Source organism: Rousettus aegyptiacus, unplaced genomic scaffold (genome assembly GCF_014176215.1).
Source record: "Rousettus aegyptiacus isolate mRouAeg1 unplaced genomic scaffold, mRouAeg1.p scaffold_m13_p_9, whole genome shotgun sequence".
Taxonomy (NCBI): domain Eukaryota; kingdom Metazoa; phylum Chordata; class Mammalia; order Chiroptera; family Pteropodidae; genus Rousettus; species Rousettus aegyptiacus.
Genome location: NW_023416312.1, coordinates 11,250,076 through 11,269,975, shown reverse-complemented (window position 1 = coordinate 11,269,975; position 19,900 = coordinate 11,250,076). Strand labels below are relative to the sequence as shown.

General features: G+C 38.2%; 1 protein-coding gene across 3 annotated transcripts in view; it reads right to left on the bottom strand.

The window, feature by feature from the left end:
* The window catches only part of POLA1 (DNA polymerase alpha 1, catalytic subunit), a 275,388-nt gene that overhangs the window by 208,131 nt on the left and 47,357 nt on the right, over nucleotides 1-19,900 (bottom strand). For all 3 annotated transcript variants that reach the window (XM_016121342.2, XM_036227193.1, XM_036227192.1), the window contains 3 exons: nucleotides 19,466-19,590; nucleotides 15,269-15,418; nucleotides 14,744-14,866 (listed from right to left, as the gene is read on the bottom strand). In XM_016121342.2, the coding sequence (XP_015976828.1) occupies nucleotides 14,744-14,866; nucleotides 15,269-15,418; nucleotides 19,466-19,590 (398 nt within the window). The remainder of the gene's footprint in view (nucleotides 1-14,743; nucleotides 14,867-15,268; nucleotides 15,419-19,465; nucleotides 19,591-19,900) is intronic.

Genomic DNA, 19,900 nt, shown 5'->3' with positions numbered 1-19,900 from the left:
AAAGATGAACATAGACACACAAAGAAATAAGTCATTGAGTACAAAATGGGAATGAAACAGGGGGCTGAGCAGGAAAAGATCACAACAGAGAAACTCTCGCACGTGTGTACAGAGACAGGAACAGGGAAGTCTACTTTTCATAATAGGGAAATACTGACAGCAACCTAAATGACCATCACTAGAGAAATGGAGAAATAAGCTGTAGAATGTTCATGTGACAGAACACTAGAGCAGTTGGAATAGAATAATCAGATCATTTCTATGTATCGACATGGATACTGTTCAAAAATATAATGTTGGGGAGAAAAAGCAAGTTGTACACCAAATATGAAGGACATTTCTATAAATTCAATGGGCACATTCATAGGTAAGAAAAGTATACAAAATGGAAAAAAATACATATCAACTTCACAACAGGAGCTGCCTCTGGAGCGGGAAGGAAGAGAGTGGGGAAGGGCATATAGAGGACATTTACTATCTGTAAGGCTTTATTTAAAGAAAATCTGAAGCAGTTACGACAAAATCTTAACATGTATTAGAGTTCTGGGAGGTGGGTACATGCACATGTTACTTTACCCTATAAAAATAATGGAGAAAAAAAGAAAAAAAATTTTTTTTAATTTAAAACTGAGGTGGAGGTGGGGTAGATGCACCTACTTGGGCAGAGGAGTCAGGGAAGACCTCGCCAAGAAGGTGCCATGTGAGCTGAGACCTGAAGAGAGAGAGGAACGCAAGCCCGCACCAAGCCTGGGGAGGAGGTTCCAGCCAGCGGAGCCCAGACGCACAAGGGCCCCATGAAGAGGCAGAACCGAATCTGTGCACAGAACGAAAAGGAAACGGTGCCCCATGAAGCTGGATCAAAGCAGAGGTGGGGGACAGAGGGTCGGCAGCACCTAGGACCTGAGAGGCCAAGGCGAACTGAGACAGGATGCCGCTGGAAATGACGTAATGCAATCATATGTTAAAAGTATAAATTACCTGCTGTGTAGAGAATGGATTAGAGGGGGCAAGCGCAGAAGGCAGAAACCAAAAGGTGGCTGTGGCGATCCAGGCCAGAGATGGTGGTGGCTTGAACTAAGTAGGGGCATTGGAGAGAAATGGATGGAAGGGAAGGTTGGCAGGACTTACTGGTAACTCGATGTTAGGACTGAAGTAAGAAGTGAGAAGACAACTATTTCTTAAATTGTATAAAAAAATGTGTCTGCCACTTCGTGCCCACTGCTAGATGCTGCTAAAGGACACTGAAGAATACTCCAGGCCCCCAAATCTATTTAGTAAAAATGAATGAACAAACTTATCAAACTCATGAACATCAAACTCAGAGTAAATGAATGTAAATATAAGTTGAGGTCATTAAGTTAGAGAGTAAGGATGCTCAGGTTAAATCAATCAGGGAAAGTGAGTTTCTAAAAGATTAAAAGACAACACAGAAATTAGTGTAGGTGGACAAAGGCAGGAAATGCAGAAGAAATGGCAAAGTAAAAACGCAAAGTAGAAAATAATTTGGCAAATAGCATACTAATTGGCCTTATTAGGGTAGACTGTTAAGTATTCAAGTAAAAGAAAAGTGTAGATGGGGTTAAGAGAGGCTCTGAAGAGAGGGCAGATGTAACAGCACAAGGTGTTTAGTTTTCAGCTAACGTTTACTAAGTGCTTGATATGACTATATCAAGGCGTTAACATACATTATCTCATTTAATTCTGCCATCAACTCTGTTGGGTAGCGACCATTACTAAAAACCAAGAAGCTGAGACTTTGAGATTAAGTAACCAGTCAGTGAGTTGTCAGCTCAGGGAGAAGCAGAGGTGGGCAGCGCTCCCCTGGGACTTACCTAGGAAGCCAGTGGGTTGGGGGTGGTAAAACCAGTGAGAGCGGGAAGCGTGAGGCTCCCAGGCCTGCCAGTTAGTTGAGGTGTTTTACAAGCTACTCTCAGGCCTCAAATCCCTATCTATAGAAACTGGGGAGAATGCCTACCTAGAACAACCCCGCCTCACCACCATCACTACACTCAAAGAGCACCAGCTGAAGTCAACAATCACCTTCATGTTCCAAAATCCAATGGAAATTTTTCAAAACTATCCTCAGTGCCTCTTCCTGAAAGTCACCCCGAAACACTCTTCACTGGCTTGCACACTTGTTCCTACCTTTCCCCCCCCCCCCCCGCCTGCTCTTCTACAGCCAACTTTTTAAGTTTGTCATCCTCCACCAAGCCATTCACACTGGGGATGCTTCGTACTGGGGCCCATATTCACTTTTCTTTCCACTTTCTCCTCTTTCCCAAAGTAATCTCAGCCAAGCCCATTGCTTAATTTTAACTCAATACACCAATGACTCCCAAACTTATACTCTGCCACCTCAAAATTAACATGTCCAAAATCAAACTGCTCATCTTCCCTTCCCCCGGCCCTAAACCTGGTCATCTTCTGGCGCTCTTCACCTCAGTGAAGGACACCCCATCCTTCTACCTGCACAAGTCTGACAGGAGCTGTCCTTCACATCTTCCACATTCTAAACCCTATCCAACCCATCACCGGGTTTCGCTAACTTTTTTTCTCTCATGTCTGTTATCCTCCCTCCCCTGACAGCTATCACACCAGCCAAGCTACCACCATCACTTGCCTGGAATACTTTAATAAGAGCCTACTAATTCATTCCTCTTGCCTCTCTGACCCCACCCCCAATTCACTCAGCCAGAATGACCTTCTCAAACGCAAATGGGAGCCAATCGTTCCCACATAGAACCTGCTAATATCTACTTCTTGCTCAGCGTGGCCTATATGGCGTGCATGGTGTGTCCTGGCCACCTCTGCAGCCTCACCTCCCATCACTTTCCCCTTCCTTTCTACACTCCAGGTACAGCAGCCTTCCCTCAGTTCCTTGACCATATAATGCTTGCACCCACCACAAGACCTCTGCCCACGGCCTCCCTCACCATGGGATGCTTAACCCTGCAGCCCTCTAGCTGATTCCAGTGCACACTTTTCAGATCTCGGCTCCAGTGTAACTGGCTCAGTAAACCTCTGATTCTTCAGTCTAGGTGTTTTGATTCTTTACAGAGTCCTTGTTATCAGCTACTCAGAAGTTCTGGTTCCTTTTCTTAGACTTATTTTTTTTCAGAATGGCATGATTATTCATTTGACTGTTTGTTTAATGGCTGTCACCTACCAGACTGAAAACTCCATGAGGACAAGGTCCCTGAATACTTAAATGTACCACTGTTTTCTCCAACATACCAACACCATGCCTGACACCTGGGGGCTGGCATCTCACACGTGTGCTTCCTCCGGGTTGTCAGGAGAAACACAGTAGTATATGGGCTTCCCTACGTTAAGGTGTTCTGTAACTGGGCTGGACAGTAATCACTGTCACCTAACGCCCTCTGACAAATGAAAACACAGAGGGTCGGAATGACAGACTTATTCAAAGCCATACAAGGCAAATGAGCCCAAGTGGGTGAGCGTGGCACCCTTGGTTTCCAGTCCAGGCTCTCGCCAGCACTTACTCATGCTTTCATGTGGGTTTTGTGCGCCTACTCAAGAGCCTTTCTCTTGTTTACTAGTAAGTAATCATGAGTTTGGCCTCCAAAGCTCTAGCTCTAGTTTTATTGGAATCATCACCTAAGGCTTTCATCTCAAGCCTTCAGGTCACAAGCAATGTCATTTGTCTTCATTTCCCTCCACACACTCAATAGGTATTACTTGAAGAATTTCTGGCTATGAGGCAAGAATAGGTAATTGAATTAAATATATTCACCTGCTCTCGGCCAAGCTTCTGAAGATAAGTTATTTTTCTGCCCATTAAAGAAGAAACACCCAGATTTTCTCCTGTGATTCAGTTATCAGCTGTCCATCACATCAAGCCACGCAGTCCGACTTAAATAGAACATATGCCCTGCCCTGTTGGCCAGAGCGCAGAAATGTTACATGTGGCCTGAGAACAATGCACATTATTAATAGCCCGGGAGCCTATTCCTTTCCCCAACACCCCCTCCTCAGTCCTCCTCCTCGCCTTTGGAGGACACACTACCCTCCTGTGCAGGGCTGAAAATATCGTCTGTGGTTAAGTCAGCAGGGGTGAAAAGCCCCCGAAACAAACATAGCCAAATGTCTGACACTCCAAATTATGACAGAAACCTATTATCTCTGCTCTACTCCCATCCCCATTCAACTCCCAGCCCTGAGGCCAAAAAAAAAAAAAATCTCATCACTAGCCTCAAAATAACAAACCTGTTGTTAAATGTAAAACAACAAAGCCAATAAAAATAGGTAATAACAAACTAAACCCAAACATGCAAAAAAGAATTAGTAATTCCAAATACTGCACATAAACCATTTCTGGAAATCACTCATGCTCTGTCGTTCTTTTAAAAATGCAAGTAGAGATTCACTTTAGTTATATTTTACTTCATTTTGTGTTTTAAAAGAGGGAGGAAAATTTCAAAGAATAATTTAAAACTTTGAGACTCAAATATATTCAAGTTTAAAAGGGGCACAAGCCAATTCCACCACAAAAATTAATAATAAAAGGCAACGAGGACAGCTGTACAACCCAACACTGGCACTCAATTTCAAAGTAGGTACAAGATGTCTAAAACGATGACTGCAGTGCTCAGGAATCCCTGGCTTAAAATCAAACGGCTTCTTAACACATACACACATACATAAAGCCATTCTTCTCCCCGCCTTCCAAAACTCCCACGACTTACCAAACTCAGCTCACTGTAATTTAACACAGTATTTATGATATGGCAAATTGACACAGGCTCACGCTGCCTACTGAAATGATGATACACAAACAGAAGGCACTAATTCTATTAGTCGTCCCTCGGTTAACCAGTCCTGAGCCATAATAACCCCAAACAGCTTGTTTTGTTTTTAAATTTGAGATGGATGTGTCTTTAAAGGGCCAGACTGTACTGTGGTGGAAAGTATGCTCAAGCCACCAGACGGAGCGGGCTGCCGAAAGCAGGTTCTTCCAATTAGCAATAAATGTGCCCAAAGTGGCTAAAGTGATAGCGTGGTGACATCTTGTACCATCAGATTCAAACACTGGGGCAGGTGACCCATTTGGGGGATGGAGGATCTGCAAGGTTGCCAAGTACAACCATGTCACCCATGAATCTATTACCTGGGCAGATGAGGAAAGGAAAAAAAGAAAAAACAGAAAAAAAGGTCAATATTTTGGTTTTCTAGTGATCCCTTCTTTTCAATCCATCTATATCTGCAATTTGTGACGAGAGGAGAAAAAAGGATGAGAGAGAAAAAAGTAAAGTTATATGAGCAGTGTTAGCCAGGAAATTACCTATACAGACTGACGGGAGACCCAGACAATTAAACCTTATGCCAATTTCTATGCTACTGATGAATAGTGGTTAATAAATTCACACTTTTCTTTTTGTCTCTTAACAAGGAGGGAATGGCACTTTCAAAATCATTACTGCTCTGTCATCTTGGTTCACTGCCAAAGCAAGGAGCTTTAGAACACCTGTCAAAAAACACGTGGCCTGGGAAAAAGAAACATATACCACAACAGGTTTATATAAAATGTTCACATACGTAGAAAGAGGGATAAGTTTGGATTAAGAGAAAGTCACTCATTCTGGTGAAGGCTGGGAAGAAAGAAAGAGATTTCCAGGACTCACTTTTTGTTCTTTGAGTCAGAATAATGAAACTTACTCTGTCTCAGCAGAGATCAACAGTGCTGACACAAGGTCAGTCTGATAGGATTTATCTCCTCATCCTTAGCCACATTTCCAGAGGTTTCAATAATTAAATGGCCAAAATATTGAGGCAAAAATACTGCCCCTGCCTTCCCAAATGAGAGTGCCTAGTAAAAATGTACCAAGTATCCTTATGCTTGTTCTGAGTAGCCAGGTCATTCTTATAAACTCACAACAAGCTTAAATATCAAGATCCTCTTTTTAAAAGCGCATCTCCGCCATACCCAGCCACCTATAACTGCAGACACCACTAGGTCGGCATGATCCTGGAGTTAAGGCGAACAAGCATCACCTATGTAGCACAGGACGCAATGCCAGGTGGAACAGAAAAATGAGTGTGTGATCCCTGACAAACTGAACGGAAGTGAAGATCAGAGAATAAAGAAACAATTTGAGGCTGTAGGCTTTTGTTTTGTTAACAGAGAGAAAAAAATTTAAGTACTCATACAAGTGTATGTACCCATTCCAAAATCTAGGCATAAAAAATCCAATGTGTGGGTTTTAAAAGGCTTTAATTTAGATTGAAAATAAGGAAATTCCACTTTCTTTGACGAAATAAATTCTGACATTTTTGAGGTTAGTACCAAGATTCTAAAAGACAGGGTAGGCCAGCCCACAGCCCCAGGTCGGCCTGTTATTGGCACTGACACCTGGGCGTCCAGTGCGTGTAGGAAGAGTGTGGGATCCTCCTTCTTGACAAAGACTTGCATTATCGGGGCTAATGGGTCCTTCCCTAGATTCTCCAAAGCTCAGGTAAGACAAATATGATGCAACCATTCCAAAATTTAAGGAAATGCAAATGGGTAAATAAGAAAGTAGATAACTCCTTGTTGAAGCTTTCTCCTCTTATACTCACAGACCCCAGCCCATTTCGCCAGCAGGACTTGACCTAGTGTCTCTCTTACCAGCAGCCATCTCTAACATCAGTCGCCTTAGGGCCTCGTAAACCTGTACCTTGCGATCTCCAAACCCCAAGAGTCCAGGCACCTTGGAGGTGCTAGTTTCCAACTATAAAGAAGGATAAGGTCATTCTGAATTTACTTTTAAATGTCAAAAGTTTGGGCTATTTTAAAACATATATTATGCCACTGTTTTCAAGTATGTAGAATTCAAAGCAAGCCTAAGTGTAACCCACTTATTTATCTCAACAGATGCAACACTGTATTAATAAAGCATAAATTATTCTATATACTTGAATTTTTTGATCATCACATTTCTCTCAAATTACTGAATGTCTATATTATCATGATTTGCACTGGATTTTCATAGGGTATTCCCAAACTGATACTTCCTCTTATCTTTTCATTTACCAACATTACTTCCATCAATTTTCAGAAAACATACAGACAAACGGACAAGTAAATAAAGATGCTTATAAGTAAAACCATTAATATGCATGATCTACAGCTAAGATGCCACTTACTTGACTGGAAATAGGTGTTTCTATACAATTTAAAGGTATATGAAAAGAACCTGGGCTCAAAAATGACTTAATATGTACTATGAAGTATGGGAATGAATGGTAACTAGAATTATTGTGGTGATAATTTCACGGTGTACACAAATATCAAATCATTATGTTGTACACCTGAAACCAATAAAATGTTATATGTCAACTATAACTCAATAACAAAAACTGTCCCAGAAAACAAATTCTGCAGGGAAGAACTTCAACTCATTCCATCTGAATGATCACAAATTCTGAATTAGATGTGAATTAAAGCTGAACAGTATGTGTTAGCAGTTTTGAACTGTAAACAATTTAGGAGTCAAACATCCCTGAAACTCAGCTATAAAAAGGGAATAAAATAATTTCTCTGGCTTATAATTTTACAATATAAACTTCGAAAGTGAGAAGTAATCTGTGATCACTGAAAAAGGATATTGCTTTTTTAAAAAACATAAACTACATTCTGCCAAAATATATGAAGCCTACATTTCAGCCTGAAATGAAATTCTCTTCTCATATTAAAAAAATCGAAATGTTAGTAGGTCAGCTGAAGTTAAAAGAAGTCTTAATGGTGGCTATTAAAATTCGGGGAACAGAATCAGAACTATTCCCTACCACCCACACAGTTTCCATGGGTCTGGTCTAGCAAGAAAACTCTTCACGCTGCCATGTTTTAGGTGACAAGAGCAAACATTTTTAAGGCTGAAGTTTTCCCTCAACCTACAGAAGAAGGCAGAGATGAAGTACAAAAAATCAGCAGTTCTTCACCATTTCGGCATCACGGTCCCCTCTGAGAATCTCTTAAACACTATGTGTTCTCTTCTCCACCCTCCAAAGTACACAGATGCACAGACATATAAAATGTTGCGTAGAGCGTTGGAGGTCTCAGACCTTCCTTTTGCTCTACTTGTGTTGTGAGACGTTCTCATATGGCAGTCTAAAAACAAGTAAAACTTCAAAATCTATATATTTTTTACATGCCCAAAAGATGTTTTCCTTCTTCCATTTTCACCTACTATGACTAAAGCTGTTAGAAATGAGTGACTTTTTTACTACACATGACTCTGGCCCACGAACCCTTTCTGTAAAGGGCCAGAAAATACATATTTTAGACTTTGCAGGCCATTCAGTCTCTGTGGCCACTAATCGACTCCACCATTGTAACACAGCATAAATGCGGTCATAAATAAATGAGTGTGGCTGTGTCTCAATAAAATTTTATTTACAAAAAACAGACAATGGACAAGAGTTAGCTGGTAGGTCATAGTTTGTCGACCCCCGGAACAGAGGAACAGATTCAACAGCCCCGCAAGGAAGCAGACAGACAAATACGATTCGATCTCTAACTTATACCACCTCTAAAAATAATTCCCAGGAGAATTAATAAGAAAACAAACTTTGCAACATTTAGAAGAAAATAAAGGAGAATGTCTATATCATTGGAGGAGGAAACAATTTAAGAAAAAAAAACATATAATATATACAGGGGGGAAAATCAAATACTTGGCGTTAAAATAAAAAACTTCTGCACAATAAAAGACCACAAATAAAGTTAAAGACCACAAATAAAGTTAAAGAATAAGCCACAAATCAAAAGATATATGCAATACATGATCAAAAGAGGATTAGACTTTGAATACACCTAAGAAATACTAAGCAATATACAGCCCAACAAAATAGTACACATATGTACATATATGCAATTCATGCAAGAATACTGAAGCGTTAAAACACATGAAAAGATGCTCAACTAATACTTAGTAAAATGCAAATTAAAATAACAATGAGATGTCATTTCACACTCGCGAGACCGGCAAAAATTAAAAATTCTGATAACAAGTGCAAACAAGAACGTGGAACACTAAGTATTATACAAATGTGTTTACAAGTACAGAGTAAGTTTAAAACCCCTCGATAGAAAAACTCAAAGAGACAAAATGGTATATTAAAATCATTTCTCACTAATTTTTAAATTAACTCCTGATACTGTGACTGAGGGAATCATGCATTGTAGCCCCATGACCATGGATATAAATTAACATATTTGAAAGAATTAACTTGCTATGTTAAATTAAATAATTGCTCTTATCAATAAAATGTCATAAACTTCTTGTGGATGTGCAAATTCCACCCCTCGTAATACACTAGAGAAATTCTTGCACCTGTTTGTAACAGCAAAATACAAGTGAAAACTTGGAAACCTAAAAATGTGGACAATGGGAGAATAAAAACACACTGTGCTAAATTTATTCACTGAAATATTATACATTAGGTAACATGAAAAATCAAATCTAAAAATGTATCAACATGGATACACTTAAAATGCTATATATAGATAGGGTTTTCCCCTTACTTTTTGGTTTTGGCAAACTGCAAAAAAAACATGTATATCATGAAGCAAAAATGGTAAGCATTTTTACTACAGTACATGTATAGGCACACGTTTATTGTAAAAGTAAAAACCATAAGCAAGAGGACAAAACCAACTTTGAGAGAGCAGTTACCTCTGACAGAGAAGAGAAGGAAATGAGCGAGGGCGGGGAGGAAAGGGTTTTTATTTGTCTCTATAATATTTTACTACATTTAATATTTTTTAAATAGTTTTTTAAGAAAAAAATTGGAAAAGTTATTTTTTTTAATTTCTAGGTAAAGATAAAAAGACTCCCTTAACACTTATTTTTAAGATTCTCCATCTTCACTCAGTCTCTTCTGTCACTGTCACCAACAAAGGCTAAAGCCTGCCCACTCCCCATCACACGGTTATTTCCAGGGGCTCCTGACAGGAGGTAGCACATCACCAAGAGACTCCCAGAAGGCTCGCCCAGACTGCAGTGTTTTCGTGCAATGATTTGGATACATTTTCTAAATACACAAATTTCAACTCTGAACACAACTGAGAGCGAGGCAGTCTGCAACTGGTTGGCAAGCAGGCTGGCAAAGACTCATTTCAGCCTACTGGGTGAAAAAATGAAAACACATGGGCTTTACACTCAACTACTAGAGCATACGTTCACTTTAAAATGCAATCAGAAATTCAGAACAAAAATCATTTTCTCAAGGGGACAGAAATAACAGAGTACAGAAATAAAACAATACCAACGTCAATAAGTACTAATTATTCCATAAAGACAAATATTACCATTACACTAAGTATTATGCAATGAATGCTTATAAGTATAGAGTAAATTTAAAATCCCTCAAAAAAAAAAACCCCAACAAATTCAAAGAGGCAAAATTATATATCAAAATCATTTCAATTCTCTTTAAATTAGATAGATACTGTGACCAAAGGAGTCATGTATTGTAGCCCCATGGCCAGAAGTGTGAATTTAGCTATTTGATAGAAGAATTAACTTGCTATGATACATTAAATGATTGTTCTTACCCATAAAACTTGCCATTCGAAAACCATCATTATTTTAAACACTAACTAGATTAGACCACTACGATCCTTTGGTTCAATGTTAGCCTTTACTAACAGTTTCAAAATTAATAAAAGTCTAAAATTTGGACAGATTTATGTCACTACATGGCCTTCATTATTGTTCACAGAATCAAACCCTTAATTGATTAATGATCTCAGGGTGTCTATCGCCATCTAGTGAACAATCACTTCAATTACCACACCAGTCACTCGATTCAGTCCGTTTTCTCGGTGGTTCAAAATATATGTCCACTTAGTGCTATCAATTTGCCTATAGATTAATGCACAGGCATTTATGTCTCTCTACACATACACTGAGAATACACACAAATACAGATGGTATTTACATAGATTCACTTTTTTATTTCTCTGTAAACACTGACTTCATTGTTTAAAAATAAGTTGCACGCTGTGAGGTTCCTCATACAATTCCTTAACTACTAACTAAATCCTCTTAGCACTGAGCAATTAAAAATCATAGAAGACTTTAAGTGTGAAAGATCACACCTGGGAAAAGACAATATTGATGTCCATTTGACACAACTATTAGCATTTTTATTATAAACCTGTTTTTAAAAGTACAATTAGCAATTACTCTGAGTACTCTAACAGCTATAATACATTTGATTACAGAAATTATTAGGTCACCAGAGCCAAAGCTGCATGATTCTGACAAAATTGAACACACACAAAATAGACTTAAAAATAAAAAGGAAGGGCGGCTTCACCTGGTTCTCAAGAGCAACAGAGAGAGCCAGTGTGAAATTGCCTCGTGGGGCAAGTATCACATAGTAGGTGTTCATTAAAAACAATTACCACTGATTAGTTGCTACTGCTTGTTAATCAGGATCCTCTTTGAAATGGGGATACAGTGCTTTAATCCTTTGGCAAAAAGGCGGACCATAAGAAAATTAGGGACTTCTAGCTTCTGAGCCAATTTCTATACTTTGCTGCCCCATCAAATTGGAATGTCAAGCCAATTACAACCTTTTTTGACAATTTCATACCCATGATGTCTCCCTTCAAGCCTAGATTTTACACATTATTAACTACTTAATAAAAAAAATGTTTTAGCACATTTAAAAAAAAGGAGGGTGGCTTCAAGCGCTCCCCAGCCTGCGCATTAATCCATATGCAAATGCAAAATTTTATAATCTGTTCAGATGACATGCTACCAAGTTGCCTTCTCATCAATTTCCACTTGAACGTTAATGTAACTTATCCTACCAAGATTTTAAAAAGAAAACAACTTCTAAGCTCTTCAAGTTACTATATTATTTTTGCCCCCTCCATCTTATTACAAAAAAAGACCAGTTTGATAAAGTGACAAAGGCATTCCGAAATCTCAGCAAACTGACTCTCATTTTACTTCATTCCTGCTACCTCTTTAATAATCACAATGGCCTGATAGCATATATAAAAACTGCTAGTAAACTTGAAGACAGGTTATCACAGAATATTTCACTCCGCCAGTGCAAATAATTATCACCAACACTTTAATCATCATTTTTATTTTAGGAAATAATTTCTGTAAGTGGCTTTGAATCTTCTAGAATAAGATTTCCAGGGAGCAACTGTATCATCATTATTTCTCATTAACCTCACACTACTTTAAAGGCCCACTTTCCACAGTGGTGTTTATTATTTGTGGGAAGGAACAGAGAAGAAAGAGAAAAGTGAAAGTAGAAACCAAGAATTTAAATCACATATGCTTATTTCTAGATTTGTCTGAAATTCTTTTTTTTTTTTTTAGTGGGGAGAGCGGGAATTCTTATAGTTTACATATTAAGATTTGTTATTGTTATGTTTTATACAACAGAAAAATAAAAACTGAGTATAAACGCCCTATTAAAAGTCGAGCTAAATGAAAATATTGCCCTTAAAGTACAACGGATTAGGGGAGTAGGGGAGATCGCTGGACAAATTTGGGGCTTATCATTATCAACAGTGCCCTTTTAAGCTTGTGGATTTCTGAGCCAACGCAGAAAATATAACAACAGGGATTTCCCAACAGCAAGAGGCACTCTCCAAGGGAGTAAATTGTCAACTATTGCCTCTCGTGAGAAACTTAAGAGTAACCTTGATCCAATCTCAATAGTCAACCCATGTATTATCACCCAGTTGGGGCATAGTGAGTGCATTTCATAATACAAAAATAAGATGGTATTCTATCAGAAGCCACTGGATACATATACAGAAGTAAAATTTAAATAATTTTAAACTTAGCCTAAGAAACTGAAAACATCCTCACTTCGACTAGTCCCTAAAACACTTATATCTTCTCATGTAAAAAAGGCCTGTGTCTTGAGACGATTATCAAAAAAGATGCTCTTCCAGGAAAATAAGAGGTAGAATATAAAGCAGACGCACAGTCATGAAAGACATCCTGAGATGGCACAGAAAACCCTGACGTAGTAAAAGCCTTACAATCAGGAAGATATGGATTCCAACTGAAAATAGTCACTTGTTAGGCTGTACCTCTTGAGTTGATCTTCCTCACCTGCAAAATGGTAACATTATTACCTGTATCAATGGTTTTAATGAAATAGCGCATCTGAAAGCTTCTCACATGTCGCCGGTGTTTAGCACACATGCTCTGGCCTTCCTCGCTGTGCCCTAAGCCAAGTCTTTGAGACAGGACTGCCAACAGAAAAGCAGCTCTGAACATCCTGTTTGTGTCATGCCAGCTAGATCTGTGCTGTCCACTATAGTAGCCAGCAGCCACCATGCGGCTAAAGTTAAATTTATTTTTATTATAATTCAGTAAAACTCAAAATCCAGTTCCTCAGCTAGGAGACACTAGCTCGGTATAAGGATAATGCAGATGGAGAACATTCTTATCATCTCAAAGTTCTACTAGACAGTGCTGGTCTGGACTCTGAAGCAAAGGTCAGCAAATTTTTCAATTTTTTTTTTCTGTAAAGGGCCATGCAAGTCTCTATCCTGACTACTCAGCTCTGCTATGGTAATGCAAAAGCAGCTATAGATGATAAACAGATGAGAGTATATGGAAGCCAATAAAACTTTATTTACAACATTAGATGGCAGGCTGGATTTGGCCCACGGGCTGGATTTGCCAACCCCTATTCTAGAGTATTTTGAGTCCAGACTACCCAACACAAGCATTCTGCCACTAACTACCTTCATAAGACTGACAGTCTTAAATCCACTGGCAGGAATGAAGAGTTTACTGGAGTTAAAAAAGAACTAGTATTTAATGTAACTTTTCTTTTACAAATTAAGAAAAAACTCATGCATATGGTGCTAAAGCAGATGAAGCTTACAGAAATGTTTACAAAGTGACAATATCTCATCTATCTGGTATCTGGCCAATCTTTCTAAAGCTAGTAACTCTTACCCCATAACTCCATTCCTGATATATTCCTGAGATTGTGGACTTCGACATCCAATTTGCCTAAAGACCTTTACAAATCTCAAAGGTAACAAAGCCAAGACAGAATTAACCCCTCTCTCCCAGATTTCTCCATCTAAGGAAATGGCTCCACTAGCTAACCAGCTATAAGACCAAAAAAGGCTAACCAGCTATAAAAGGGAGACATCTTCCTTGATTTCTTCCTTTCTCTTACACTCTGACCTAATACATCAGCAAAAAAAAAAAACTAGTGGTCTTATGTCAATTAGGTCTCATTCTTGTTAGCTCCTAAAGAAGCCTTTCCTGACCAATTTAAACTAACCGTCTTTACATCTTCTAGGCCAACACCTTGTCTGAATTATCTGCACGGCATTTACTTCTATCATATTTAGTTATTTTTTGTACTTGTTTATTCACTTATTTACAGTCTGTTTTCCCAAACTTCTCTACCAGCCCAAAGTCCCCACCACACACCTCTCTACAATCCCTGTCCTAGGTAGAATGTAAGCCTAGGGATGCAAGGATCTTTTCTGTCTTGCTCCACACTCTACCCACAGTGCCTCAAACAATGTCTGGTACAAAGGAGACACACACACACACACACACACACACACACACACACACACACACACGCTTAATGGATCAATGAATGGATTCTTATTTAAAAGGGGTATTTGAAGCTGTTTAACTAGGTAACGAACTTGGCTCTCTCACACTGTAACATGTATAATTAAAAATACTCTCATTTTTACAGATGTGAATGTTACGCCATTTACCTCCCTTCCTTTGTATGTCACCAAAGCAGCCAGTGGTTTGGCGTAAAATCTGCTGAAGGAAAATCCCAGGCAGCCGTACATACTGTTTGCCGTGAGCTTCAAAGCCTTCTGTCGAATGTCATACTGCAGGCCACACAAGGACAAATACAAACAACATTTACTGATGCTTAAGCATTACATTAGCTATCTTTCTAGATCACCAATGAGAAGGAGAACCCCTTAACCTCCCTGAAAACAACTTTTAACACATCGACCCATCCTCCCAGAGCCATGATTCCCTCACCACCTAGAAGCAATAAACGTAGACCCCAAAGCTCCTGAAGCCTGAAGGATCTTGCTCAGATACAACTTTGCAGATAGAAGCCCTTCCATTCAGAGGCACTCTACTGTTTCTGAATGGCTTTCCACTCGCAAACGTAAAATAAGCACATGTGTTTGCCCACAGCATCATGTTCAAATCACTCCGAGATAATCAAATTCTAAGAGCTGAGACTGTCACTCAGATGTCTCTTAGTGAAAAGATACCTGAAGAACAAGGTCTGGATTTAAATCTTGCTGCTTCATTAGTTGTTTGACTTGCTTTCTCCGCTCGACCAGTTTCCGGATCTCTCTGGGCAAAATGCCCATGTCTAAGCTTGGATCTGGCAGCTCGGGGATCTGTTCTTGTTCTTCATCCTGATAAACAGAAATCCAGACAAATCAAACCTTCGTTAAATAAATGACTAAAAGAATATTCGGTAGGAGCTTTACCCCATGATCACAGCTTGAAAAGCTACTTTTCTTGTACAGTAAAGGTCAACAACGCATGGGTAGTAAAGAAACAGCTGAGAGGGTTTCGGCAGCACAAGTCAACACGGACCCCTTTTCTCCCAATTCTATCAGCCCAGCCCATTATTCCCAGTATCTCCCACACCTTTCAGTATTGACAAATGTAAACGGCATTTAAAGGGATGAATTTTTTACACATGCTCTTCTCTCTTCAACAAGAGTAGGAAGGAACATGTTTGGGGAAATTGTTTTTAAAATAAAAACAATAAGAGAGACCTCTAGGATTGAAAAAAAAAAACAGCAACTAAACTACTGTTTTAAGTCATGTATACTACCAAATAAAATGTAGTAGAATTTCTAAAACTATGGAGAATCACAGCAATTACTATAAATGTTTTAGGCTAAAAAGTACAAGTCTAAATACTATATCGGCACATATCTTTTAGGAAAATGGAACATATTATTTAAATAGTCCATGACAGTTCTAAAAATTAATACATGTATATTCCTTGGCACATATGTAGTACCTTTTATCTATAAATTACTTTGCAATCAGTAGAATAGTAACATTTTAGAAAAGCAACCAGTACTTCTCCTTCTATTAAAATTTACAGCAAGAAAAAAGCAAAAGAAAGCAGTAGACCATTAGCTTAAGACCATCCTCAAGCCTCCGTTAATTCTATTAACAGATTACAAAGAAAAGCCAGGCATGCTTGCCCTTTCAAACGTTCAGAATTTAAAAAAAAAAACATCTTGGCTTAAAGTATGTCGAGTAATGCCATTTGATAACCCAGCTTTTACAAAGTATCTAATTTCATAAAGATCAATATCTTCAAATGAACAATCTTACAATAGTAACAAGGACCTATTGTTTTCCAATATAGCAAATGATGATAGCAAACCTATTAAAAAAGAGATCTTGGTATAGATTCCAGTGTATTTACAGCAACTATGAAGGTCAGATAAAAAGGGGTCAGGAAATTTATAATCCACGCCTGGCTCTACCACCACCAGCTGTGTGGCGCACCAGCTGTTCTGAAAACCAAATGAAGTACTGCACAGGCAAATGATACAGAACCTACAAATTGCCACATGTATAGTATTTCATAGATGACCTCTAAGGTCCTGTCCAACTTTGAAATAATTCTGTTATCTATCTGGAATCCAAACTGGAAAGCTCAAACAAAACAGTGAGGGGCAGGGTGCTAGATGATGATAATTATCACAGTGCTGAGATAGCAGCGGGACACAGCCCAGAGAGCATTACCAATCAAATGTAGTCACTACCTTTTGGGGATGTCTACCCAATACCTTCTCTGTGAGATTATCCTCTAGTCCCATAGAAGGGCCCATCTTCAACAGCTTTATTTGTACTCTCTGAACCCACTCCTGGGGTCACAGTTGATGGGACCAGACCAGGCGGGGCTCACTGACCTAGCCAAGCCTATAAGATTCTCTTTTCTGAGAATATGGAACCGGGACTGAAAAACAGCTCACAAGCATGTGGTTGGAACTAAAAGACATGTAAGTTCAAGAGCTAGAAGGCAAACAGACATCTTCTGCCACGTGTACAAAAAAGCAGAGAAAAACATACAGAGAAAGTATGTTAATTTATACCTTTTACTACTAGAGCACCAAATCTAACCGAATTCCCTACTGACACTCAACTGCGCAAGTTTTATATACAAATTATTAAGCCCTACATAAAACTGTTGACTAAATAATCAGTGATTAGATTAAAATCCATGTGAGAGATTTCAAAAAAAAATTCTTTCCAAAAGGCCGTTTAGTGAGTAGAATCATTAAGCAATGCTTTATGGACAAAAATTAAAAGGCTAAAAATATCAAGTGTTGCAAAAAATGGGGAACGACTCACATAGCATAGGCTGGTGGGAGCGTAAAATCATACAACTACTTAAGAAAACAATTTGACGGCTTCTTATCAAGTTAAACATACACTACCCATACAAACCAGCACATTCACTCCCTGGGTAATGACTCCTCCCTCAAAATGAAAGCAAATATCCACAAAAAGATCTGTACATGAATTTTCACAGCAGGGCTACTAAGAATAGCCCCAAACTGAAGATAATCTAAATGCTCATCTCAGGAGAATAAACAAAATGTGAAATATTTCTTAGCAATAAAAAGAAAAGAACTACTGATAATGCAACAACATGGATGAATCTCAAAAACATTACGTTGAACTAAACAGCCAGACACAAACGAGTATATACTGTATCGCTCTATTTATACAAAGTTCTAGAACAGGGAAAATTAAGCTGTGGTGTTAAAAGTCAGATCGCTGGTTGACATATGGGTGAGGGGACTATGAAAAGACATGTGTGACATTCTAAAACTCAAGGGGTGAAGCTAAAGCAGTAGTGCATGTAGGAAAACTTACAGTTCTTAAATACCTATATTATAAGAGAAGATCTCCATCAATAACCTGACCTTCCACCTTAATAAACTAGAAAAAGAAAGGCAAACTAAATTCAAAAAGCAGAAAAAAAGAAATAATACAGATGAGAGCAGAAATAAATGAATAGAGAACAAAAAAGCAATAAAGAAAATAAGGAAACCAAAGTTGCTTCTTTGAAAAGATCTATAAAACTTTCGGCAATATCGGCCAAAAAAAAAAAAAAGATTACTAAAATCAGAAATAAAAGAAGGGCCACTGCTACTGACTCTAAAAATAGAACAATAATTATAAGGGAATACTGTGGACAATATTACATCAACAAATGAGATAACCTACATGAAATGGATGAATTCCTAGAAAGACACAAACTATAGAAACTGACTCGAGGAGAAACAGAAAATATGTAAAGACCTATAACAAGAGATTGAATTAGCAATCAAAAAAAAGAAAAGTCTAAGGCCAGAAACTTTCACTTGTGAATTCTACCTTTTCTATTCAACACTGTACTAGAGGTAGTTAGGCATTTAGGCAAGACATCCAGACTGGAAAGGGAGAATTAAAATGATCTCTATTCACAAATGACATGATCCTGCACATAGAAAAATCCTAAGGAATCCACAAAACTATAAGTGAGTTCAGCCAGGCTGCAGGATAAGAGATCGAAATACAAAAATCAGTTATATTTCTCTACACTAATAATGAACAATCCAAAGATGAAATTAGGAAAACGATTCCACTTACAGTAGCATCAAAAAGAATGAAATCTTTAGGAATAAATTTAATTTACAAGTGCAAGGCTTGTACACTGAAAACTAGAAAACATCACTGAAAAAAATTATAAATGAAAAGACCCAATTTTCATGGACTGGAAGACTTAATATTGTTAAAGTGACAGTATTAAAATTGATCTATAGATCCAATACAACTATCAAAACCTCAGCAGCAATTTTTGCATAAATTGACAAGATTATTCTAAAATAAATGAAATGTGATATGTGTTCATACAATGGAATATTACTCAGCAATAAAAAGGTATGAAGTACTAATATATTCTACAACACAGATAAATCTTGAAAACAGCATGCTAAGTGAAATAAGCCAGATGCAAAAGGTCACATATGATTCCATTTATATGAAATGTCCAAAATATACGAACCTATAAAGGAGAAAGATTAGTGGTTGCCTAGATCTGGGAGGGATGGATGGATTCAGGAAGTTACAAGTAAAAGGTAGGAGGTATCTTTGGGGAGTAATAAAACTGTCCTAAAATTAACTGTGCTGAAGGTTGCAAAATCTGTGAATACATTAACAGCCATTAAATGGTATGTGAACTACATCTCAATAAAGCTGTTAAATAAAAAAGAACTAGTCTGAGTCTCCTTCCACCCAACTCTCCCCCTTTTCTGACCACTAAGCAAAGACATAAATGTATCTTTTTAAGAGGGAAAACTAAATGCTAATCCTTTGGTTCTCTTCCTTTTTTAAGCACTGCCTTTAACCTCAATTTCAAGAGCCCCCAGTTGAATACAAACCTCTGTAACTCTCTGTGACTCTGAAGCCACTCTTTGCACTGTCGTAAAACAAATGTTGAATTCCTGAATGATGGAAGGATATAAACTGTTGAAGTCCAGGAGCAAAATAAACTTATCATAAAAACCTGCAATAAAAAAGTCACGTTACAAAACGTCTTTTTAAAAAGCAGATTTGTCAAAACATCACATCAGAAGTACTATACTCTGAAGTATATTAGAAACAACATATTATCCAGAGCTATGAGGTAGACAAAAGGAAAAAACAAGTCAACCAGCACTCCCTCAAAATGACTTGGATTAGAGTGCAAACTCAGGTCACAAAAGAAGAGAGAAGAAGAGATCCTCTCTTGAGACCAGCCACAACCAGTCCTTTCCCTAGCAGGCCCCAAAGTACACCATTACAATGGGAACACACAGTCCCATATTGATTACTTT